General features: G+C 42.5%; 2 protein-coding genes and 1 long non-coding RNA gene across 6 annotated transcripts in view; 2 read left to right on the top strand and 1 right to left on the bottom strand.

Annotated features, from left to right (window-relative positions):
• The window catches only part of Scube3 (signal peptide, CUB domain and EGF like domain containing 3), a 31,875-nt gene extending 30,795 nt beyond the window's left edge, over positions 1-1,080 (top strand). For both annotated transcript variants that reach the window (XM_027943746.2, XM_027943745.2), the window contains exon 22: positions 607-1,080. In XM_027943746.2, coding sequence (XP_027799547.1) covers positions 607-756 — 150 coding nt within the window. In that variant the 3' untranslated portion in view covers positions 757-1,080. The remainder of the gene's footprint in view (positions 1-606) is intronic.
• Positions 1,081-3,108: 2,028 nt separating this feature from the next.
• LOC139706042 (uncharacterized) lies at positions 3,109-10,006 on the bottom strand. Its single transcript, XR_011707756.1, has 2 exons — positions 9,655-10,006; positions 3,109-4,728 (listed from the first exon to the last, which is right to left on the bottom strand). It is a non-coding gene; the product is annotated as an uncharacterized lncRNA (long non-coding RNA).
• Positions 10,007-10,171: 165 nt separating this feature from the next.
• The window catches only part of Znf76 (zinc finger protein 76), a 34,764-nt gene continuing 20,926 nt past the window's right edge, over positions 10,172-24,009 (top strand). The window contains exons 1-2 of one of the 3 annotated variants that reach the window (XM_071613470.1): positions 10,172-10,416; positions 12,761-12,853. The gene's annotated coding sequence lies outside the window, so the exon portion shown is untranslated. The remainder of the gene's footprint in view (positions 10,417-12,760; positions 12,854-24,009) is intronic. The other 2 variants (XM_027943513.2, XM_027943514.2) reach the window with 2 other exon arrangements.

Here is a 24,009-nt window from a genome sequence, read left to right as displayed (position 1 = left end):
GGGTGTAGCTCAGTGGTAGAGCAAATGCCTAGCATCCAGGAAGACTTTGGTTTGATCCCCAGCACTGAGAAAAGAAAAAATTGGCCAGGTGCGATGGTGTGCTCCTGTAGTCCCAGCTTCTTAGGAGCTTGAGCCAGGAGTTTGAGAACAGTCTGGACAATATAGTGGGACCCTCATCCCAAAAACAACCAACCCAGAGAAGTGTTTCAAATAGGAAAAGGATCAACCAAACACCCGCAAAGTCAGTGTGGGGGAAAACTGTCTATGGAGGGTCAAAGGTAGGAGGGTCAAAGCAAGGAGACCAGTTAGGAAGGTGAGAAGCGGTCAGACCCTAGATATTTTGAAGGTAGAGGCAACAGGATTTGCCAAAGTTGTGAGCAAAAGAGGCATCAGGACGGTTCCACTGATTGGAGACTGAGGCTGGAGCTGCCACTGAGTTGGGGGATTCTAAAGCAGCAGATGGTGGGGAAGGGAGTCCGCAGCTCACCTCTGGATGCTCAATGTGAGATGTATCAGATGTGGGAGGGGCTGCCGAGTTGAGGCTGGCTATTCTTCTTCCCCACCCGTGACACTGAGGCTCACGTTGCCACCTACCATCCTCTGCAGGACAAGAAGCTCATCAAAGCCTTCTTTGAGGTGCTGGCCCACCCCCAGAACTACTTCAAGTACACAGAGAAACACAAGGAGATGCTGCCAAAATCCTTCATCAAGCTGCTTCGCTCCAAAGTTTCCAGCTTCCTGAGGCCCTACAAATAGTGCCTATAGTCTAGAGACCCAGGTTTTTTAGCCCCCAGACTCCTTAACCCTCAGAGCCGGCAGCCCCTACCCTCAGACAAGGAACTCTCTCCTCTTTTTGGAGGAAAGTATCACTATACAGACCAGGCACTCTCCCTTTCTTTCTAGTTTCCTTCTCTCTCTCTCTCTCACTCACTCACTACTGGTTTCTCTCTTCCTACATGGTCACTGCAAAAGCCATCCAGTGCTGGCTGTATTCCCCAGAGGGGCGAAGGGACAGCACTGCCCCCTCCCTTGCCCATTTTACCAGCTTACATCCCTGGTCAGCTTGGAAGGGTGCTAAAAGCCCACTAAGGAAGTGGGTCTACTAGAGAATGGGGAGGGGAAAGAGGGACTTCTGCCATTACAAGGTTGTGCCTTGCTAGTCAGGAGCCAAAATGTCCCCTGGCTGGGTTCCCCAGGGTGACTTTTAACAGCCCAGAGTCCTGCCAAAGAAGCCTTTGACCTACCAACTTAATGCCAGCACCAGTCTGCTGAGGCACACAGTTGGAGCCCTGGCCACCCACACAGTTGGCTTTCTTGTCTATACAGCTCCTCTTTCTTCCCCTACATGTCTGACTGGGGTTGACTGCATAAGCGTTTACAAATGGCCCACACCACTGGGCTGGTGGACACCGGCTGACTGAGGGGAGCAGCAGGCATTACCAAGTACATTTTGATGTGCTGCTGTGACTCTTGAGAGAAAGACTATAGCTCTGCAGGACAGGAAGCAGGTTTTAAAGCATTGCCAAAAGAAAACAGAAAAGAATCTGTATCACGTAAAGGACTAGACTACAGCACAATTGGAAGCCAGCCTCCAACACTAATCCCTTTTCTCACTTGTCCTCCCTGGCCCAGCCATACCCTTGCCTGCCCAAGTGCTCCCTGGGGGAGCCTTACTCCCCTTCTAAGTGTTGTACTTAAAGAAATCGAGCTGTTGACCAGAGCCAGCCTGGGCCTTGCCCCATCGTTGTCTTTCCCTTGTGGCCCCAGGTGGCTTGTGGGCTCCACCAAAGAGGACCCCACTCTGCAGCCAGCCTGGAGCCACCTACCTCTGGCCTCAGGCTGTGGGCAGCAAGAGGAATGTGTGCACTTGGCGAGCCTCCTGCCCTCCCTGTCCATATCTAATAAGTGCAATCATTTTGAGTCTTTCTGTGTTGTCTAGAGGGAGGAATTTTGTTTTCTGTTTTTGTTTCTCTTTCCTCTATTAGAGCAAACCCTATTTATAGCTGCCCATGAGAGAGGAGTGTATGTTTGGAGTGGAAAAGTATCAGTTTTAAATCTCATGAACCTTGAGTCCTGGAGCATCTGATCTGTCTGTTCTACTAGTGGCCACCCAGACCTCTAGAGCCCTCAGCTGGGCTAACCCAGGGCTATAGCTCGGAGGCATTTGATGTGTAGGATAGTAATTTGGGGAACTAGATGAAGCAGGAAGGAGAGGGACATGTTTTTTAAACTAGTCCTGCTGTCTTTATACCTCTCCATGGATTCAGCATGGACCTCATGATTGTAGAGGCCGATGGAATTGGTCAGAGATTCTCTACCCCAAGTCGGGAAAACCTCCATCCTTTCCCTGTCTTCATGTCTTGCCCTGGTGTGTACATGGAAGAGGACCAGGACAAATCCCAGGGAAGGGGCCGAGTCAGGCTCCTGAGTTACCCTTGCCATTTCCCTCTTAGAGTTGACTTCAAGCCTGTTTCAAACTACTGTTTTTCAAAAGGATGAAGAATAAAATCTATGCCCAAGCCCAGACCCTACACACACTCCACCCTTAATCCAATCATGGCCTGTAAAATTATTTTTGATTGTTTTCTAGTTCCCTCAAAGCTGTAGTCCTAGTCAGTTAAAGGCTACCAATTAACTCCTCTGGTCCAGTTCTAGATGACTGTCCCAGGCTACTGTTCCCCCAGGAGACCCAACACTAAATAAAGGGAGCCTGACAGTCCTCATCAGTAGCATTCACTAGCCAAACAAGCCTTAGCAGTAGATGGCCAGTGGCACAACTAGATCCCCTGACATCAGTAGTCAACACCACAGCCCGTAGGGATGGGTCTAAGAGGACTATTGTGAAGATGTTAAATGGCTACATCTACTCAGAGGAAATGGTCATTTAGTAGGAATGTTTACTTCTCAGGAAGTGCCATGAAAACTACTTGAATCAACTTTGACCATCCTAATTCTCCACCAGAAGCTAGGATAACTTTCTGATTCTTTTCCTACCATTTTGCTTCTGTTGGAAAGCCAAACAGTGAAGGTGCTTTCCAATTTATGTCTTCAGGATCTGGCTTCTCCTTGATCCCTTCCTTTCCTGTCTATCATACATACACATAAACACACTTCTTCCAATCATTTATTTCATAGTTTATGAGACCTGCAAATGAGTTCCACAATATGGAAAGTATAGACCACTAGGCCTCTTTAACTGATATCAAGACAGATCTTGGTGATCAGGTAAAGATTTGGTATTGTCCACTAAATTTAATTTAGGTCATCCAAGTTGGGAATTAAGAATCCAGGCAAAGCTGCTGCTGAAACTAGAGAGGAACGAACTAGCCCTGGGGCTCAAACTAGGGATTAAGTGGACCTAAAGAGGAGTCAACACTCAGGGACTCTCTAGGGCTTTACAGGTCAGACATTTAAAGAGGTTTTTACCAGTGGAAGAATATGGGAGATAGTGTACATAGGAATTCTTTATGAAGTGACCCAAAGGCCTCCCTGCAGGATGGGGTGCTTATAGGGCCACAGAACTGTGAAGCTTCATTCATCTTGGTACCAAGCCTGCCCTGATCTTCGTCTGGCAAAGGGAAGCCATTTTGATGAGAGCTCCAAGCACCAAGTGATGTGTATCAGAAAAGCACTTAGATCCTCAGCAGCGCTGCAGCTCCTCTTCACTTCTCCGCCTCTGGGTATTACCAGGCCAGGCCCATCCCGAAGCCTGAGGGAATTCTCAGAGTCTAGAGAAAATATCTCAAAACCTGGACTTGAGCACCCTGGGCCTAAAAAATCCCAAAGTCTTGACACTGAGCTGTGATTGCTTTGGTTTGGCAGTTGGAGGTGGTAGAGACTCAGATTTGTTGCTGCAAGTTTCGCAGTATAGTCCTGGTCTTTTGTGTTGCCCATATTGCATGTTTGAGGTGACTCTGGACGGGATTAGGAGGTTGGTCGTATCTCAACACGTCAAAAAACGTTATGGAGCATTCAAATATTTATATTTGCTGCTTAACCTCAATATGACAGCCTTAAACTAGGGAAACAAAGTATACTGACCATAAGCAGAAAATGTTCTTTCTTACATATAGTAAGAGCAAAGTGGAAGCAAGCAACAGCAAGGATATTTTAAAATCTGACCTGTCTCAAAGGTAGCATACCCTGTCTTTGGGCCATTATTTGGATTAGAAATCCTTTAAGAAACTGTATGATTAGATGGAATAAAACCCAGTTCTATTATCAGCTTATCTAGACAACACAGATTGTAGCAGTTTGAACAACTAAGAACTTTGTTCTTCTGTGTGAGCTGAACTGAAGTTTCAAATAATCATCATTAATAATCATGTGGGAGGCTTTTTTTTAATACAGAAGAAATCTCAAAATATTGTATTTATATCTGCCTTCCACTGCTGCCGATAAAGCATCTCCTACACAATCAACAATAAACAGCAAATTATGCAGTTCATAGAGTATTTTGCACTTGGGGAAAAATATGTATCTGAAGTTGTAAAAAGAAATGTTTGGATTTTGTACTGTCTTTTTTATTATTATTAAAATACTAAATGAAACTCCTCAGCCTGGCATCTGTTCCTCTATCTCAATAGCTTATTCTAGAGCTGGAAAAAGGCTTGAGGAGGGCTGGGGATGTAGCTTAAGCGGTAACGTGCTCGCCTGGCATACACGGGGCGCTGGGTTCGATCCTCGGCACCACATAAAATAAAATAAAGATGTTGTGTCCACCGAAAACTGAAAATAAAAAAAAAAGGCTTGAGGAGACAAAGTAACTTCTGACAGAAGACTTACCCGAATTTGGTAAGTCTTTATCTTATTCCTATTGATTTTAGAATATAAATAGGCTTGTCTCCTGTCTATCTTTAAAAGTATCAAGAATTACCTCCTATCAGCCATAGTGGTGCATGTCTGTGATCCCAGCAATTTGAGATGCTGAGGCAGAAGTATTGCAAGTTTGAGGCCAGCCTCAGCAACTTAGTGAGGTTCTGTCTCAAAATTAAAAACAAAATTTTTTAAAGGGCCTGGGGATGTAGTACAGTAGTAGAGCATCCCTGGGTTCAATCCCCAGTATTGCAAAAACAAAAACCAGTTATCTCCTGAGGGGGAATATAGGGAGTGAGGGAAATTTTAGACTACTGTTCCTTCTCACCACAATATAATCCACAAAAGCTGTCCAGGCCACAGGTGGCTCAGACTCTTTCCTAGTTAGGATAGCTCACCTCTAGCACAGAACATCATTCAACAGTGGTTTTGTTATTGTCTATTTTTGTTTGTTTGGTTGGCTTTTGGTACTGAGGATTGAACCCAAGGGTGCTTTACAACACTGTGCTGCTATATATCCCTAGTCCTTTTTTTTTTTTTTTCTTTGAGATGGCTTCACTAAGTTGCTGCGTGAGATTGGCCTTAAATCTGTGATCCTCCTGCCTCAGCTTCCTGAGTCTCTAGGATTACGGGTGTGGGGCACTGTGCCTGGTTCAACAATACACTCTGGCCACCAAAGGGAATTTTGAAACACAGATTATTTAGCCATTCCATCATCACTACTCCTACAGGGCATGGGAAAGCAATCTCCAATTTTTTATACATGAACAATCTTATTTTCTAGCTTAGAAGTGATACATAAAATTAACGCAAATATACAACTCCATGACATGAAATTTTACTGGATTTAATATTTACATTATATAGCCATTTAAGAGTAGGACTTGCTGAAGCTGGGTATGGTGGCACACACCTGTAATCCCAGCTATTCGGGAGGCTGAGGCAGGAAAATTGCAAGTTTGAGGCCAGCCTGTGAGTTCATTTCACAATTGCTGAGCTACTATTATATGCCAAACAGTGAGTGTATAACTACCATAGCTTGATAATAATAGCCACGCTCATGTAACTTTCTAACTTATATTCCCACATAGATTTCCAAAATAGGAAAGAATCTAGTCCACTTGGTGGCTGTGAGTATAAATGCACTGGCATTCTAATTTATAATGTTAACCTTCTATGAGTCTGATTTAGTGTGACAAAATCTTTGTATAAGATGACAAAATCACATTTTTCACTGTAAAGCTGATCATCACACTGTACCCTCCTGGAGCCATCCTCTTTGATGTCTCCATAAACCTACTTCAATAACACCAGGCCTTCCTTCTTACTTCCTGGGACACTTGCACTGGTGCTCCAGAATAAGGTATAGCCATTGTAGTATGGGTCGGCCTATACTGATAAGATTTTAAAGTGGGGTACATGAAGACAGGAATTGTTTCCAAGGGTATGCGAAGACTTTACAAGTGATATCTGCGCAAGGAAATCGGTCTGAGGAAAATTTTTAGGGAATAATTTTTCATGTGAAATCTTAACTTCCATATGAAATCTTTCCTAAAACCAACGTGAGAGCCAGTCACCGTATTCATGCACACGTTTTCACCATAGTCCTTATTCCACTCTGCAAAAGCATACTCCTCGCCTCCAGTGAATACATGGTCCAGGGTGTAAAAACTGGAGAGTTGGGAGGGAGGGGTTGTTTTCCCCTTCCTATCAAAATATTCTCATTACAATCAGGCCTCCTCTTATTTCATCTTTTTTTTGGGGGGCTACTGGGGATTGAACCTTGGGGCACTCAAACACTGAGCCATATCCCCGGCCCTTTTTTGTATTTATTTATTTTTTCAATTAATTTTTTTTTTTTAGTTATAGGTGGACACAATATCTTTATTTTATATTTATGTGGTGCTGAGGATCAAACCCAGTGCCTCACACATGCTAGGCGAGCGCTCTACCTCTGAGCCACACCCCAGCCCCCTGTATTTTGAGACAGGGTCTCATTGAGGTGCTGAAGGCCTTGCTAAGTTTCTGAGGCTAGCTTTGAATTCCAAATCCTCCTGCCTCAGCTTCCTGAGCTGCTGGGCTCACAGGCATGCATCACCACACCCAGCTTCATCTTACAAAATGTTTACTATATTCTATCTCCTACTAGCAAAGAATGAAATTGTTTGCTAGCTTTTCAGTCCATTAATTCTTAGCAAATCTTTTTTTAAACACATAAGAAAAAGTTGGATCATGAAGTCTCATAAAATTACTGCAGTTATTTCTGGTTTTTAGACATGATTAATTCATTATTCCCAAAAGTTGAACATCAGAGTTTGACACAAGCAGACCCACCCATTTACCCAAGGGATATATCTCATTTCTCAAAACTGATGGATATAGCTGTATATTATATGGCATTATTCCAAATGATATGAGAAACAGTGTTGTTTTGTTTTTACCATTTTTGTTAATATTAGCTCTCTATAAATTTAATATTGACTATTTTGAGCAACCTATTTTATAAGCAATAGTTAATAATTTCCCAGTAATTTTATAATATTATTCAAAATAATTATAAACACATTTTTTCAAATTAAAGAATAAAGTCAGATGTTTTCTTGACAGACAGTAAGTCTAATTTGATTGACCAATTTGAAATGAAGACTGGTTTTGCCAATTACACAAATGGCAGGTATTTTGTTGTTACTGTTTTTGTTTTTTTGTTGTTGTTTAAATGGTTAAATGTTTGGATAAATGTTTAACAACATTTATCTAAGTGAAAAGGTTAACAGATAAAATGATTTTTAATAAACTAAAACTGAGATTCTAATAACTAGATAATAAGTCCTTTTGCAAGATCGGTGGTTTCCAATTCTTTGCTTTTAATAAAATTAAAGGAATATTTTTGACAATATTTGATAATAGATCTCATTGTGATTGTTGGCATACAATTTAAAAGTTCAAAGACTTGAGGAATATCATTGTAACAAATCTCTTCATTTTCCAATTTTGTGAACAAGGTTTCTCAACACTAAGTCTATTAAAAAAAGAGAGAGAGAGAGAATTGATGTCTTACCTTATATCTTCCTATCACTGAATAATATTCATCCATGATACCTGAGCTACTTGGGTAGAAACACTAAATTTCTCATTAAGAGGTGTATCCTCAATAAAAATTTTAATTATTTATGTAGTTTAGTAACACAGTAATTATGGGAAATGAATGAGGAATATGAGAATTGAACCATACAAAATTTCTGCTAGAGAATTTTTTTCTTGTTGTTATTGTTTTTTGTGGAACCCAGGAGCTCTCTACAGATGTGCACCACCATGCCCAACTATTTTTTTTAAATGTCTGAGGAACACTAGCCCTCTATGTTGTCGGTGGCTAGGGGAACAGAACTGCTAGAAATGATATTCAGTACTCTTCTCCAAAATATCTTCCACGCCAGTTCCCCTCAGGACCTGAAATTTCTCATTATTAGAATCATTACTTCAGGCAGGGCCCTGGGAAGATCCTGTTTTTTTGTTAAATATATGATGGGAGAGGTAATCAGCCAAGAGATTAGGCTCTAGGAGGACTCTAACAAAGGACAGATGTATTTTTAATATGGAAAAAGGTGGTGGGGGACAAACTTGGATACATTCTAGTTCTATTCCCGTTGTATTTCTACTCAACAATCCAAGCTGAAAAAGGAGCTACTTATATACTCTCTGTATTATGAAAAATCACTTGTCAAACCTCCAACAAAAAGGAACAGAAAGAGGACATCATAGTGGTCAGGCTATTTCTTTTTTTATATACTAGGAAATCTACAAAGGATTAATTATTAACCATAGAAATGGTCCATCAGTTGTCACTCACTGACATGAAAATGGTGAAAATTCTAGTCCCAGTTCCGCCTCTGGAAATGCTGTGCCAAAACAAACAAGATAGGAACAGGGGAAGGCTTTTCAGTTAAGTTCTTCAGACAGAAGAGGAAGTTTAAACAGGACCTCTGTGCCCCTACCCCAAGCATCTTTAACTGTTAAGAAGCCCCAAACCCAATATTTTGTAAATGTTTCAAATTTACTTACTTAAAATTATTTTTACCATGCCCTACTGAAATTCTAATGACTTGGTAGGCTGAGGCAGGATGATCGCAAGTTCGAGGCCAGCTTCAGCAACCTGTCCCTGTCTGTGGGGGGGGGGGGGAAGGTCTGGGAATGTAGGTTATCGGTAGAGCGATTTGTGTTCAAACCCCAGTCTTGTTTAAAAAAAAAAAAAAAACACAAACATTTAGAGCCTGAGGAGATATAGATATATATTCTCTACATATATAATTCCTCCAGGCTCCCAGTTACTCTGAAGTGGCAAGCTATCAGTTCTTTAATCCCCTCTGTGTTGTTTTTGTTTTGGTTCTGGGGGTTGAACCCTGGGTGCTCTATCACTGAACTACATCCCCAGACCTATTTTCTATTTTGAGACAAGGTCTCGCTAAGTTGCTAAGGTTGGCCTCGAACTTGCGGTCCTCCAGCCTCAGCCTACAAGTAGCTAGGATTGCAGGTGTGCGCCACCCTCCTTATTTACTTATTCACTTACTCACTTTACGGAAAGCTCGCTTCCATTTCATTTTCCCTCAGGTTTCCGAAAATGCCCGATTCGCATCCCCTCCTTGGTTGGAGGGCAAAAGAGCAAAAGGGGCTGGGTTCTGTTCACCCCACTGCAAGCCTACCAGGGGTGCAGCTGGTGTTGAGGCTGGGAGCGGAGTTGACCCAGGAATGGGAGTGCGACAACCCGAAGGCCATCGAGGCACGGTGCCTAAGGAGATACCTTACCACTCAAAGTCGTCCTTTTCGATAACGACCTATTAATACCTGCAATTGGTTCCTTTAGGGGGTTGGCTCCAAGGTTCAGTAAGCAATGCCTGCGGACTGCGCACGTCAAGCGCCCCAGGACCGTAGGGCGCGGTTCTTGCTGAGGGCGCGCAGCCGGGGCCTGGAGGCAGCCCCGTGCCGGCAGGGGACCCGCGGGAACCCCCCTTACAACCTGCCCGCCGTTAGCCGCCACCGACTCCAGACGCGCACCGTCTTGCCCGCACGCCGCGTGAGACGTGAGAGCGGGAAGCCCTCCAGGCCTCCCTCCCGGCTCCAGCCTCAGGCCTCAGGTAGACCGAGCCCTAGAGCGGCCAGGTAGCAGTCCCGATGGCTATAGCGACCGTGGGCTCCGAGCCGCGCCGGGGCCCTGACCCGGCGTGGTGACGTCACCACGCCCTCCCCGGGCGCTCGGCTCCGCAGGCCTGCGTCACCCTAGCCGGTGCGGGCGGGGCTCCGAGGGCCTCGGTTCGGAGCCGGGTTGCCGGGGCTCCAGGGGCCCCGGAACCGGGATAAGTAGACGGCCACCGCGGCGGAGGGGGGGCGGGGTGGAGCGTGCCCTGTATTTTCTATACGGGTTCCGGGGCCCGGTAAAGGCGCGCCGAGAGCGGAGGAAAGTGCGGCGGCCCTGGAACCTGGATATCGCGCGAGGCAAGCCGCGCGCGGGCGGGCGGGCTATGGCGCAGGCGGGTTGCGGGGCCGGCGCTGGTGGCGGGGCCCGGTGCATGGCGGTCTGTCGGCGGAGTCGCCCTCGGGGGCTGTCAGGTTGGTGGCTGTGGGGAGACTGGGTCCACCATGACCAAGGTGGGAGGCTGGGCGGGCGCAGGGCCCTGGGAAGATCCCGAGCCCGTCGTGCCCACCCTCCTCCGGCCCTAACCCGGCGGCCGGGCCACTGGACGGCGGTCTGGCCCCTCCTCCACCTAGGGTCCCTGCCCCTCCATTCCCACCTGCGACTCCTCCCCCATGACTCCCAAACCCCACCCAGTGACAGTGCCCGCCTCCCACCTCTGTGACCCCACACCCCACCCACTGACCCCAAACCTGACCAGGTGACCCTTCATTCATATACTGCTAACCTCAGTACGTCTCAGAGACCCACCAACCCAGTAACTCACAGGGCCCCAAGATCCCCACATCCCTCCTTGGTGACCCCCAACCTTCCCCAGACTGCCCTGTGTTCCCCCACAAACTTAGTGACTCCTCTCAAACCACTGTAACCACTTGTAAAATCATACACCAATAATTTCCCACCCACTCATCTACGTAACCTTCAGTCTGCCCTGTAACCCCGTGATTCTCAGTTACATGCTCTCCTTTCGTCCTAAAATCACCCTGCTGGCAACCCTCTCTGCGCCCTCAGCCCTCCAGTGTCAATCAGCACATGACCTACAAGTGTCCCAGCACAGTTGTGGTGAGGAGAATATAGAGATGAATATGAAGTAGCAATAATTGGAGGCATCAGAAAATTCAGGATTGAGTGTGTGGACTTGGTTCAAGTCCCCATTCTGCCACTGCTGTGCTTTGGGAACCTGGGAGAAGTCCCTTCTTCCCTCTGGGCCTCAGTATTGTGATGAGGTTGGGCTAGATGATCTCAGAGTTTCCTTCCAACTGTGTAATTCTGCAGTTCTCAGTGAAGATAATTGTTTGTAATCATTTCTGTACCCTTACCCTAGAAGCTTGGTCTTACAAGCTCACTCCATGGTCCACTTGCTTGATGAATCTTCCCCCTTGTTCCCATGACCCTGTACACTCTTAATTGCCCATACTCATTCCTCTTGATTAGGGCCAATTAGTTGACTTATTTATAAGGCAGTATAGCTGAGAGCTTCAGCTTGGGGCATTGATGTCATAAATCTAGGTTCTGGTCTAACTGGAGTTAAGCTATGGAACTTTTGGCATACCATTTAGTTAGTCTGAATCTTTAGTGTCCACTTCTACTAAGATGATACTAGTGACTGAGCGACACATGCACTTGGCACCATGCCTCTCACATGGGTAACCTTTATGTGTAAGTTCTTGTTTTTTTGTGGTGCTGGGGATTGAACGCATGGCCCTGTGCATGTGAGGCAAGCACTCTACCAACTGAGCTATATCCCCAGCCCAAGTTCTTGTTTTTACTGAGGAGCACCCATAGGTCTTACTCTGTCCTGGGTGCTAAGGGTTCAGCAATGACCATGTAATCCATACCTTGCACTGCTCCTGACATCTTGGAATCCCCATCCTCTTCTCATCTCTGCTAAGTCCCTCTCACTACTGTTCTTTTTTTTTAACCCTTATACTTCCTTAATAGTAATTGGCTTATTGAGCACCTACTGTTACCAATCTTTGTATATATAAAAGTTAAATATACCTATCAATAAGCCCAGTAGGTAATTATTATTATATTCACCATTTCCTGTCCCTTCTCCTTTTTTGGGGGGATTTGGTTTTAAAGAAATACACCTGAAACTCATACCACTAATAGCAGAATGGGGATTTAAACCCAGTCTTCAAAAAACCCACTTACACCATTATAGAGCTCTCATCTATAGTTCTTAAACTCAGTATCAACTCATTCTGTGTCCTCTAGGGTTTCTATTACCCTTTGCTCCCTAGTTTGGTGACTTTCTCCTCCTATTGTTCATGGCTTTTGGCCCCTTTTGCCATAAAACCCTTGTACCTTATGTGGAAGGGAAAATGTCTTTTAGGTTCATAACTAAGGCCTCTATAACAAAAGATTAACAAGAGAAATGCATACAAGTTTATTTAGTATAACTTTTTTACATGGCTCGGGACCTTCAATAAGGAAATGCATACCCAAAGAAAAAGTTAAACCTGTATTTTTGTGCTTCCTTTGATGAAAGATGGGAAGTTGTAGATAAAGAGTGTGATCTAATGGTAACAAACCAGGGAAACAGAAAGCCCTGTTTATTCTTCTCTGTGACCCTGTGCCTTCAAAAATAGGACAGTCCTTTGGGTTTAGGGAAAACACCTATCACATGAGGCTCTTATGACTTGCTTCAGGAGGGAAAGCCAGGAGAAGGTGAGACAGTTTCTCAAATTGCCATATTTTGGGGTAGCATGTCCTGAACCTAATTAACATGAATACCTCTCCACATCCTTTGCCCAGCTATAGGTCCTTGGAGTTCCCAGCCCTCACCCCATGATCTCACCCAGAGGTGTCTCCAAGCTCACTGATGCTTTATCCCCAATCTTCATCCTGGTAGGTCTCTTACCCCCAGAAATCCATGTGTCCATATATATTAAGACTCGTATCCCAGTCTTTCTTCCTATGATCCCTTCCTGCTTTTAGTCTCAATGTTCTACCTCCTCTCCCCACTTGTGCCATCCTTAGCCATATCCAATTCCATGGAACTTTCATCTAGAGACTTTCTGATATGCCCAGCTTCAGTGAAATGAGCGCTTTCCATCCCAATGTGAACCCATCCTTCATAATGTATATAGTCTTCCATCCTAAAATCCTTTCCCTTCACACCCTGTCCAGTATCCCAGTCTCATGGTGTCCTCCCTCATTTTCATAGTGATCACCTTTTCAAACTGAAATTGTCTTTCACCTTCCCTCTCCCTGTCTTTCTCACAGTGCTCTCCTTTCTATTCTCTTTTTTGTCTCCCTAATAATCCTCTCCTCACCATCTTGATAACAAATTTATTATAGTGTAAATCTCCCTCCCACCCCAATCCTGCCCTTTTCACTCTCTTGTACATCTAACCTCAGGGCCCTGTGAAACCCTTCTGCTCTCAGTCCTCCTTTCTTCACATAAAACCTCATCTGCCTTTTTGGTTTGCCCAAAGTGGGAAATATATATATTTTTCCCACCCTCCTCTGACAACTTTTGATGGCTTCTGATAGTCGATCATCAAGATCTTGGTCTTTTAGGTAGCAAGGAGAGAACCATGAGAAATCCTGTAGAATAGCTCTAGCGTGTCTCCTGAACACACTCCCACTGTCCTGTCCTGTTTATGAAGCTGCTAGCTGTATGTTCCCTCAGGGTAGAATGCTTTGAGTGTCGGCCTCCCTGGTATTGAATTAGCCCCATTGTTTTCCAATCCCTTGGCAGAACTTTCCACTTCCCTCCCACTAGAAGCTGGATGGTGAGTAGCAACTGTGACATTAAAGATCTACATCCCAAAGTCTATTCTGTGTGGGTCACCAAATTCCCAGGTCCCCTATAACATATTTACAGACTGTACAGCAATAAATACAGACAGGGGGTATGTCCTGAGGGCTACAAATTCTGTGGGTGGATTAAAAAAGAGGAATTTTTGCCCTTGGTTTGTTTCATCTTTCTTAAGGCAAAGAACATATCTGCCTTATATTTTAGTTATTTGTGTACTGCTCTTTCTTGCCACCCTGTGATTTAGAACAGAGGCTGGGTTTTCTTTATCTTCTGGCATCTTAATAGTGCCTCTCGTATTTAGAAGATAATCAGTAAATACTTATTGGATTAAATTAACTCAGAAGTTCAAACAAGTGCAAACAAGTAAAAACAGATTGTGCCTAAGTTTTGTGGCCACAACCCACTTCTCCAAAGCCTTCCAAGCATGATAATGGATGAGCCCTTTGATTTAGATAGTCTGGAATTTAGCCATAACTTTTTTAGTCGTTGTTCTTCTGGGGGAATAGGTGCTTTTTAAAAATATATTTTTAGTTATACATGGGCACAATATCTTTATTTTATTTAATTTTTTTATGTGGTGCTGAGGATTGAACCCTGTGCCTCATAGGTGCGAGGCAAGCGCTCTACCACGGAGCCACAACCCCAGCCCCGGTGCTTTACTTTTTAATTTTAATTTTATTTATTGTTTTAGCTTTACTTCTGGCAAGACTAGAGAGGTTGGTTGGTAGTTTTATAATACAGCAGCAACAAGGTCAGAGGATGTCTTAATAGACTTGTTCTTAATAAAACAGCTAGGTGAAATATTTAATGGGAGGATAGAGACGATAAGAGAATAAAGGAAACCAAGCTGGCAAATGTTGGATACTTTTGAAGTTTAGTAATGGGTTCAGGAAGTTCATTATACTATTTTTTTTCTGCTTTTGTGAATGTTAGAAATCATAATAAAGTTTTGGGAGGGCAGTTAGATGAACAAGTACAAATTTAGAAAACACCTCAAAGCAAATGAGCTGCTATTACTCTTATCAATAGGTAGTACTATTATCTAGATTAAGTAATATATTTAGTTCTATCTCTGACCTCTTCCATTTGTGAGATATGAGGAAGCTAAATTTAAAAATTAGAACTCTTGCTGGTCATGGCAGCACATGCCTATAATCCCAACTACTCAGGAGGCTGAAGGAGAAGGATGGCAAGTTTGAGGCCAGCCTGGGCAACTTAGCAAGACTCTGTCTCAAAATAAAAAGGGCTGGAAATGTATCTCAGTAGTAAAGCATCCTTGGGTTCAATCCCAGAACCACAGATATAGATAGATAGATAGATAGATAGATAGATAAAACAAGTGAAATATATATTTAGAAAATTAACCAGAAAAGAGAGAGTGTGCCAAGAGTATGCATATTATAATTTTGCAGGGGGAGTGTATTATAATTTTAAATAGAATGGCCTCAGAACATCTTGCTTTAAAAAAAAAGTGGCATTTGAGCAAAGATATGTAAGAAATTAGGCAGTGAGCTAAGTTTATTCCCGTTAGGGTAAATAGCAAACTCAAAGGCTATGAGGAAGGATTGTATCTGGTATATTTGAAAAACATGAAGAAGCTGGCCAGTATGGCTACAGTAGGATCAGAGAGGGGAAGCAGGGCTGGGGTTGTGGCTCAGCGGTAGAGCGCTCACCTCCCATGTGCAAGACCCTGAGTTCGATCCTCAGCACCACATAAAAATAAATAAGTGAAATGAAGTTATTGTGTTCAACTACAACTAAAAAATAAATATTAAAAAAAAGAGAGGGGAAGCATCAGGAGATGTTGTGATGGAAATGGATTGGGGGTGCTGGGTCTTACAGGCCACTGGCTTTTGTTGTGAATTATAAGTGATATGTGAGCCATTAAAGGAGTCTCAGTAGCTAAGTGACACCATTAAAGGAGTCTCAGTAGCTAAGTGACTTACATTTTGGAAAGATCATTCTGGCTGCTCTGCTGAGAACAACCTATAATGGGGCTTATGAGGGAAAGGGTTGAAGGGGCTACTACAGTGGTCCAGACGAGAAGTTGGTGGTTCACATCCAAAGTTAAGCAATAGAAGAGCAAAAAGCAGTTGGATTCTGTACTCACTCTGTAAGAGGAGCAGCTGAAATTTGCTGATAGACTGGATACAACAAATGAAAGATATGTTGAGGATGACGCACATATTTTTTTGCCTGAGCAACTACAGAGTGAAATTCCCATTTACTGAAATGGGGGGGGCTTAGAAGGGGACATATTGTGAGAAGGAGGAGATAAGTAGTTCCCTGTTGAATATGTCACATCTGAGATGTTTTTTGAACATCAAAGAGTTGTTGATAAGCAGCTGGATATACAAGTACATTGGACCCTAGTAAATAATCTGTTTTTAGTACCAAGCAAGAGACAGGAGTATGGTGGGAAGAGCACTGGCAGTTTAGGTGTCAGGCTGTGCTCTGCTTCCAGGTAACTGTGCGATCCTTTGGGACTCCTCCAGTAGTGCTGGCCTCTTCATCTGCCAAATGACTGCTTTAGACTAGAAATGAGCAGTCTCCTCATCCCTTCCTATTGTGAGAGTTGAGTAAGTAATTGTTTAGAGTAAATTCGAGATAATATATTTGAGAACATTTTGAAAACTGCTGAGCTCTACATGGAGTAGTGGTATTCGTAGTAAGAGTCCTTCCTTTATTCAGTAAATTTATACCCAGGGCATGCCTGCCATTTGCTGGGGAATGTGCTGTACGAGGATATGATGATGGAGATGAATCTGTGCCCTGATGGACACTACAGACAAGCCCCCTCTGGTATAGCTTCACTGCTAAATGCAGAGGGAACATAGAACTGGAGTGTCAAGAGTATGCGTATTATAATTTTGCAGGAGGAGAGTATTGTAATTTTAAATAGAATTTTAAATAGAATGTGACAGTAGCCAGGTAAAGCTTATTCTTGAACCGAGTCTGGGAAGAAACAATGAATGGGGGATGCCAGAGACAGGTAGAATGGTATTATCAGGTGAGCAAAAGTGGTCAGCCTAGGAGCCAGGGATATAACTCAGTGATAGAGTACTTACCTGTTATGTACAAGGCTTGGGTTTGATCCCCAGCACTCCCTACCAAAAAAAAGAAACAAAAAAGCAACCAGTGGTCAGCCAGCCAGGGCTAGGAAGAGTTGGGAATGGTAAATGTGGCTGGGAAGGGATAGGCTGGTGGGCTTCAGTTCCTTCCCCACTTCATTCATTCGCTCGACATTTAGTTCTTTTCTAGGAGCTTCTGTTAAGAAGTTCATAGTTTTATAATAGATAAAATCTGGTCTCCAAAGTTTTGATTAGATCTAATTCACAATAAGTAGAACTGAATCAGGATTCAAATTTGAACTAAATTCAGCTGTGTAAACAAATGGTACTAATCATTTGTGTCTGTGGGTATAATCTTTGTTAGGTGCTAATTAAGCCAAAAGGCATGCTCTCCAGGAACTTAAGTTATAATCAGTATGTCAGAAAGTAAGAGTGTATTATTTTCCCCTAAGAATAAGGTGTCAAGGAAAACACATACTGTGGCAACATGCTCCTTGATTTGCATCTGGAAGTTGTCCTTCTGACACTTACATGGTTATATGGTAGTGTACCCCCTTATCCACAGGGATCAGTTCTAAGACCCCCAGTGGATGCAATTTTTCTTCCTATAAATATATGCACAAGGGCTGGGGTTGTGGCTCAGTGGTAGAAATAGAGTACTTGCCTCACACGGGTGAAGTAGTGGGTTTGATCCTCAGCACCACATAAAAATAAACTAATAAAGATATTGTGTCCATATACAACTAAAAAATTCTTTAAATATATATATATGCACAAATTTAATATATTATCTTTCTTAACTAAACATTATCACACACTGTGACCTTACCTTTTGCAGTTTGAGATGCAACAGAAAAACTAGCAAGAATTTCTTTTTCTTTCTTGATAATTTCAAGGGTGAAAAATTTGTTCTTACCATAGATCTTAATTTTTTTTTTCTGGAACTGGGGGTACTATAGCTCAGTGGTAGAGCAGTTGCCAGCATCTCCAGGTCCTGGGTTCAATCCCCAGCACTGGGGAAAAAGTTTTTGTTTTTTTTTCTTTTTTTTTTTTTTTTTTTTAATTTTTATTTTTTAGTTCTCGGCGGACACAACATCTTTGTTTTTGTATGTGGTGCTGAGGATCGAACCCGGGCCGCAAGCACGCCAGGCAAGCACGCTACCGCTTGAGCCACATCCCCAGCCCCATGTTTTTTTTTTCTTATTAAGCTAAAAACTTTCACCTTTTTCACTTAAAGGAGGCACTTTTTGACTTCTCTGCATATTTGAATTGGAAGGTCAGTACTCTTGCACCCTGGGGCTGTTACTAACATAAGGATTACTTCAATGCAAGCACTGCATTGCCAAGACAGTGGATCTGATAACTGAGATGGCCACCATATGACTAATGAAAGGGTAGCATATACATGTACAGTGTGGATGCTCTGGACGAAAGGATAATCTATGTCCCAGGTAGAATAGAGCAGGATGGTGTGGATTTCATCACACAGCATGCAATTCAAACATTATAAGAAAATTGACATTTGGAGCTGGGGTTATGGCTCAGTGGTAGAGTGCTTGCCTAGCTATGTGTGAGACACTGGGTTTGATTTTCAGCACTGCATATCAGTAAATAAAGGTCCATTGACAACTAAAAAAATATTTTAAAATTTTTTTTCATTTAATATTTTCAGACCAGGATTGACTAGGAAACTGAGGTTTCAGAAAGGAAAACCTATAAGGGGCACCCTACTCTACTGTGAAGCAAGTCTCTTTGACCAGGTAAACAAGAATATGAGATAGAGCTCATCCTGATTGATAGGTCATACACAAGATTAGTTTAGAGTGTATGGAATCATCCTCTACCACTTACTGAAATGGGAGATTTTGTCCTGGCGAATGGAAAAAACAAAAGCAAAAACATATTTGAGTTGGAAAACAAAAAAAAAATAAATAAATAAAAACAGATACAAATCTAAGTGCAGCTAAAGCCATCATCTTTTTTTTTTTTTGAGAATTTTTTAATATTTATTTTCTAGTTTTCGGCAGACACAACATCTTTGTTTGTATGTGGTGCTGGATCGAACCCGGGCTGTACGCATGCCAGGCGATCGCGCTACGGCTTGAGCCACATCCCCAGCCCATAAAGCCATCATCTTTAACTAAGGGCCTTAACGTGCTTTGGGTGCTGTTTCCTAAAACTACAAACAAATCTCTGACCCTGGCAGTTATCAGTCAAGCTATAGAAACTTGAAAGTGTCATGAATCCTATGCAGATGTTTGTTTTGCTAATAGAAGCACAGAAAGATCTGTGGTGTTGGGTAGGTTTTTCAAAGCTTCATGGCCTGTAAGACCGTCAACAAAGTCAGAGTGCCTCTTCTAGTGCCTCTGGTTTAACACCCCCAGAGCTTACCCTCCAGTGAATTGTTCATCTCTGATCTTACTGTATAATTGTTCATTTGTAGGAATTCCCTATTTTAGTATGGTTGATAAAGTATGAGATCCAAATAATTAAGAGAAGAACAACGTTATTGGTGTCCCTTGAGATTGTAGAGCTACCCTGAGGCTTGGATTCAGGGGATGTAGCAAGGGTACCCTCAGGTTCTTTTCTGTGACAGGGACCAAACTCAACTTAGGAAGTATTGTCCTGGGGCCACATGGAACAGTAAGGGAGACAGGTAGGCCTTGCTAGACCACTATTTCAGCAGACCAAACCTCATGACCAGGCTGAGAACACACTCCTATTGGAGCCAGTGTGTCTTCAATTCCTGTGTAGACTCACTGTTGTCTTATGATAAACCTGACCAGCTTTCATATGGTATTCAATAATGGCATCCATGAATTATGAAGCTAAATTTTAGATGTGATTTGCTACAAATCTGTAATGTAGAGTTCATCCTATTGTTACTGAATTGTCATGATTGGACACTCATGATTGGAGAACATAGATATTCCTGTACCCAGCATAGAAGTATAAAGTGCATTTCATGGGTAATACATTCTTAAGGCTTAATTTTTTTTTTAATATTTTATTTACATTTTTTTAGTTTTCGGCAGACACAACGTCTTTGTTTGTATGTGGTGCTGAGGATCGAACCCGGGCCGCACGCATGCCAGGCGAGCACACTACCTCTTGAGCCACATCCCCAGCCCAAGGCTTAATTTTTTAAATATAAAAGATATACATTAAAAAGTCACTTTCCATTATCATGACCCAGTCACTCAGTTATCCTTCCACAGACAACCCTGGTTAATAATTTCTTGACTTTCCTTTCATAGATTATTTTTTAACGTTAATAGGTGGCACACAAAAGACACTATTTTATACCTTGTCAGTTTTATTTCCTTTTTTTTTTTTAACATTTATGTTTTTGGGGCTGGGGTATATATAGCTCAGTTGGTAGAGTGCTTGCCTAGCATGCACAAGGCCCTGGGTTCAATACCCAGAACCGCACACACACACACGCACACACACACACACACACAAATACATATCCATATATATATATATTTTTTAGAAGTAGTTGGACACAATACTTTTTATGTGGTGCTGAGGATTGAACCCAGGCCTTGCACATGCTAGATGAGTACTCTTCCGCTGAGCCACAACCCCAGTCCTCCTATTTTTTTAATACATTTATTTTATTTATTTGTTTTTCTGTGAAGCTTAGGATTGAATCCAGAGCCTTGCAAGTGCTAGGCAAGTGCTCTACCGCTGAACCACAGCCCCAGTTCACTTATTTCCTATGTTTTGGAAATCATTCCATATCATGTGAGGAATCTGTGGAATTTCATCTATAGATGCATGCAGGGATGCTGTGACTAACCTTGAACATACACCATTTTTTAATTTGTTCTTTTTAGATATACATGACAGTAGAGTGTATTTTTTAAAAAATAGATTTTTAGTTGTAGTTGGATGCAATATCTTTATTTTATTTATTTTTATGTGGTGCTGAGGATCGAACCCAGCGCCTCTCATGTGCTAGGCAAGCTCTCTACTGCTCAGCCCCAGCCCCAGCCCCAAGTGTATTTTTTTTTAGATGTTGATGAACCTTTATTTTACTCATTTACTTATATGTGGTGCTGAGACTCGAACCCAGTGCCTTACACATGCTAGGCAAGTGCTCCACTCTGCCATGCAACCAGCACGCGAGCTTCATAATAGAGGTTCGAAGCATAGAAATTAACTAGTGAGTTTTAAAATTAAAGGACATAATTCTAGTTACCTTTATTGACCAGCTCCAGAGACAGCTCCTCCTAGCTTCCGCCTCCAGCCATCTAATGCGGTGGCGAGGTTAATACAAGAGGCCAGCGAGAGAGGGAGAACACTCCAGGGAGAGAGCTTTTATTGGGGAACAAAAAATTCAAGGGAAAATTCCATCCAATGAAGGTCAAGGGGGGGCAGCATTCCAAGGTCAGGGTCAGTGATTGGTCTTCGGGTCAGTGGTCAGGCACACCTCCACCCGGACAAGCCCTCGCACCTGGGACAGGGTGGGGAAGGCTCTGACACAGTTACATCTAAGCGCCTCTCACCCAGCCAGGGAGGTAATTCAAATCACGTGTGAGAATGGCTTCCCACACTCCACCACTGAGCCACAACCCCACCCCTGGGTATTTTTTTAATATTTATTTTTTAATTGTAATTGAACACAATACTTTTATTTTTATTTATTTATTTTTATTTTAATTTTTTTTTGGTACCAGGATTGAACCCAGAGGCATGTAACCATTGAACCACATCCCCAACCATTTTTTTTGTATGTTATTTAGAGACAGGGTCCCCTGAGTTACTTAGGGATTCACTAAATTGCTGAGTTTGAACTCATGATCCTCCTGCATCAGCCACCCACTCACTGGGATTACAGGCCTGCGCCATCCTGATAGGAGGCTATTTTTATTTATTTATTTTTATGTGGTGCTGAGGATCAAATCTAGGGCCTCGCACATGCGAAGTGAGTGCTCTACCGCTGAGCCCCAGCTCCAGCCCAATAGAGTGTATTTTGACATATTATACATAGATAGAGTATAACTTATTCTAATTAGGATCCCATTCTTGAGGTTGTACATGATGTGGAGTTTCACTGGTGGTATATTCCATATTTGAACATAGGTGAGTTATGTCAGGTTCATTCCACTGTCTTTTCTATTCTCATACTCCCTCCCTTCCCTTTCCTTCATTCCCCTTTTTCTAATCCACTTTTTTTTTTTTTCTTTTTTGGTATTGGAGATTAAACTCCAGGGCACTTGACCACTGAACCATATCTCCAGCCCTATTTTGTATTTTATTTAGAAACAAGGTCTCACTGAGTTGCTAAGCGTTTGCCATTGCTGAGGCTGGGTTTGAACTCGAGATCTTCCTGCCTCAGCCTCCCGAGCCACTAGGATTACAGGCATGCGCCACTATGCCCAGCCTGAAATTGTGTTCTTCCCTCCTGCCCCTCGTTGTGTGTTAGCATCCCCATATCAGAGGGAACATTTGACCTTTGGTTTTGGGGGATTGGCTTATTTCACTTAGCATGATAGTCTCTAGATCTATTCATTTACCAGCAAATGTATTTAAAAAAAGTCATAAAGTCATTCTTTTTTATGGCTGAGTAATATTCCAGTATTTATATATAACACATTTTCTTCATTCATTCATCTCTTGATGAGCACCTCAGTTGTTTCCATAGCTTAGCTATTATGAATTGAGGTGCTATAAACATTGATGTGGCTTCAACACTGTAGTGTGCTGATTTTAAGTCCTTTGGGTATACACCAAGGAGTAGTATAGCTGGGTCAAAGGGTAGTCCATTTCAAATTTTCTGAGGAATCTCTATTCTGCCTTCCAGAGTGATTGCATCAATTTACAGTCCCACCAGCAATGTATGACTATTCCTTTTTCCCCACATCCTCGAAACATGCCATTTTTTAGACATGTAGACTAGATGTGAAATTGCTGGGTCAGATGGTATATACAGTTATAATTTTTTAATGATATTGCCTAACTACTTTCTATAGAGATTATACCCAATGTAATTTCCCACCAAAAGTCTGCCTGTTTCCCACAGCCTCATAGACATTTTTTTGAATTCAGAATGTACCAACTTCTTGAACATCTGCAGAGGATACTGAATCACGAGATCCCACCATGACACTCTTCTACAAGTCAAAATATCCCATTTAAAGAATATTGCATTTAAAAATATGTCCAAGAATACCTGTGCTTTTGGTGGTTATGTGGGAAGAAAATTCCTAGAGGGAGAAGTTCACCACCTCAGTATTTATGCTGGCATGAATTAAGAGAGGAATAGGAGTTTTCCTTTGCAGGACCTGGGAGAGATGGGTGTAGGAATTAATAGGAAGGTTATGGGAGAGAATTAAGGGAAATCCCAAGAGGATAGGTGTTGGAATCCAAGCAAGCAGTTCAGTGTAGAACTGCCTGGTGAGTGTGTCTTTTAGTTAAACAACTTCTTTCTTTATTTTTGGTTTTTTTTTTTTTGGGGGGGGGTGGGGATTGAACCCAGGCCTCACATGCTAGGCAGGCACTCTACCACTGAGCTACCTCCCCTGGCTCCTCAACCATTTTATTTTAAAAAAAATCGTATCCCATTTAGCACAACTGTTCATTTGTCTTTGGTCTCTTCTGGCCTCGTCTGAAATGGAGTTGAGGTTTTATGTACATTGGAACTAGATGAATGTTCAATATTGTCTTTTTTCACTTACTGTTAATTTGTTAAACCCCCTCCATCAATCCAGATAGGCTTCATGGTTCTTGTCTAAAATATTTAAACAAGAATCATTATGCAAGTAATTCTTGTCTTTTGTACATTCTTTTTGTGGGATGAATTATGAAGACAGGGTTTTTAGATCTTGAATCGGGAATCTTTCCCAGTGGGGTTAAGCATTAACAGATTGTTCTCTTGAAAGCCAGAAGCAACCTCCAGTGTCATCAGCAAGACACACTTGTGCCTGTCTCTCTGCCTTGCCACCTTTGATTGTTGGATTTGGATTTATTTGTAATTAATAGGCTATTTCTTAAGTAGTTTTAAATTTACAGAAAAATTGAGCAGAAAGTTCCCATACACCCCCCTCCCATTTTATCATTAAAACATGTTGCATTGTCATGGTGTATTTGTTACAGTTAATGAACAATATTGATACAGTATTGGTAATTGAAATCCATAGTTTACATTAGGGCTGACTTCA

This window comes from Marmota flaviventris, chromosome 6 (genome assembly GCF_047511675.1).
Source record: "Marmota flaviventris isolate mMarFla1 chromosome 6, mMarFla1.hap1, whole genome shotgun sequence".
NCBI classification, from domain to species: Eukaryota; Metazoa; Chordata; class Mammalia; order Rodentia; family Sciuridae; genus Marmota; species Marmota flaviventris.
Note: the sequence above shows the minus strand (reverse complement) of the source record. Positions and strands in the feature narration are given on the sequence as shown.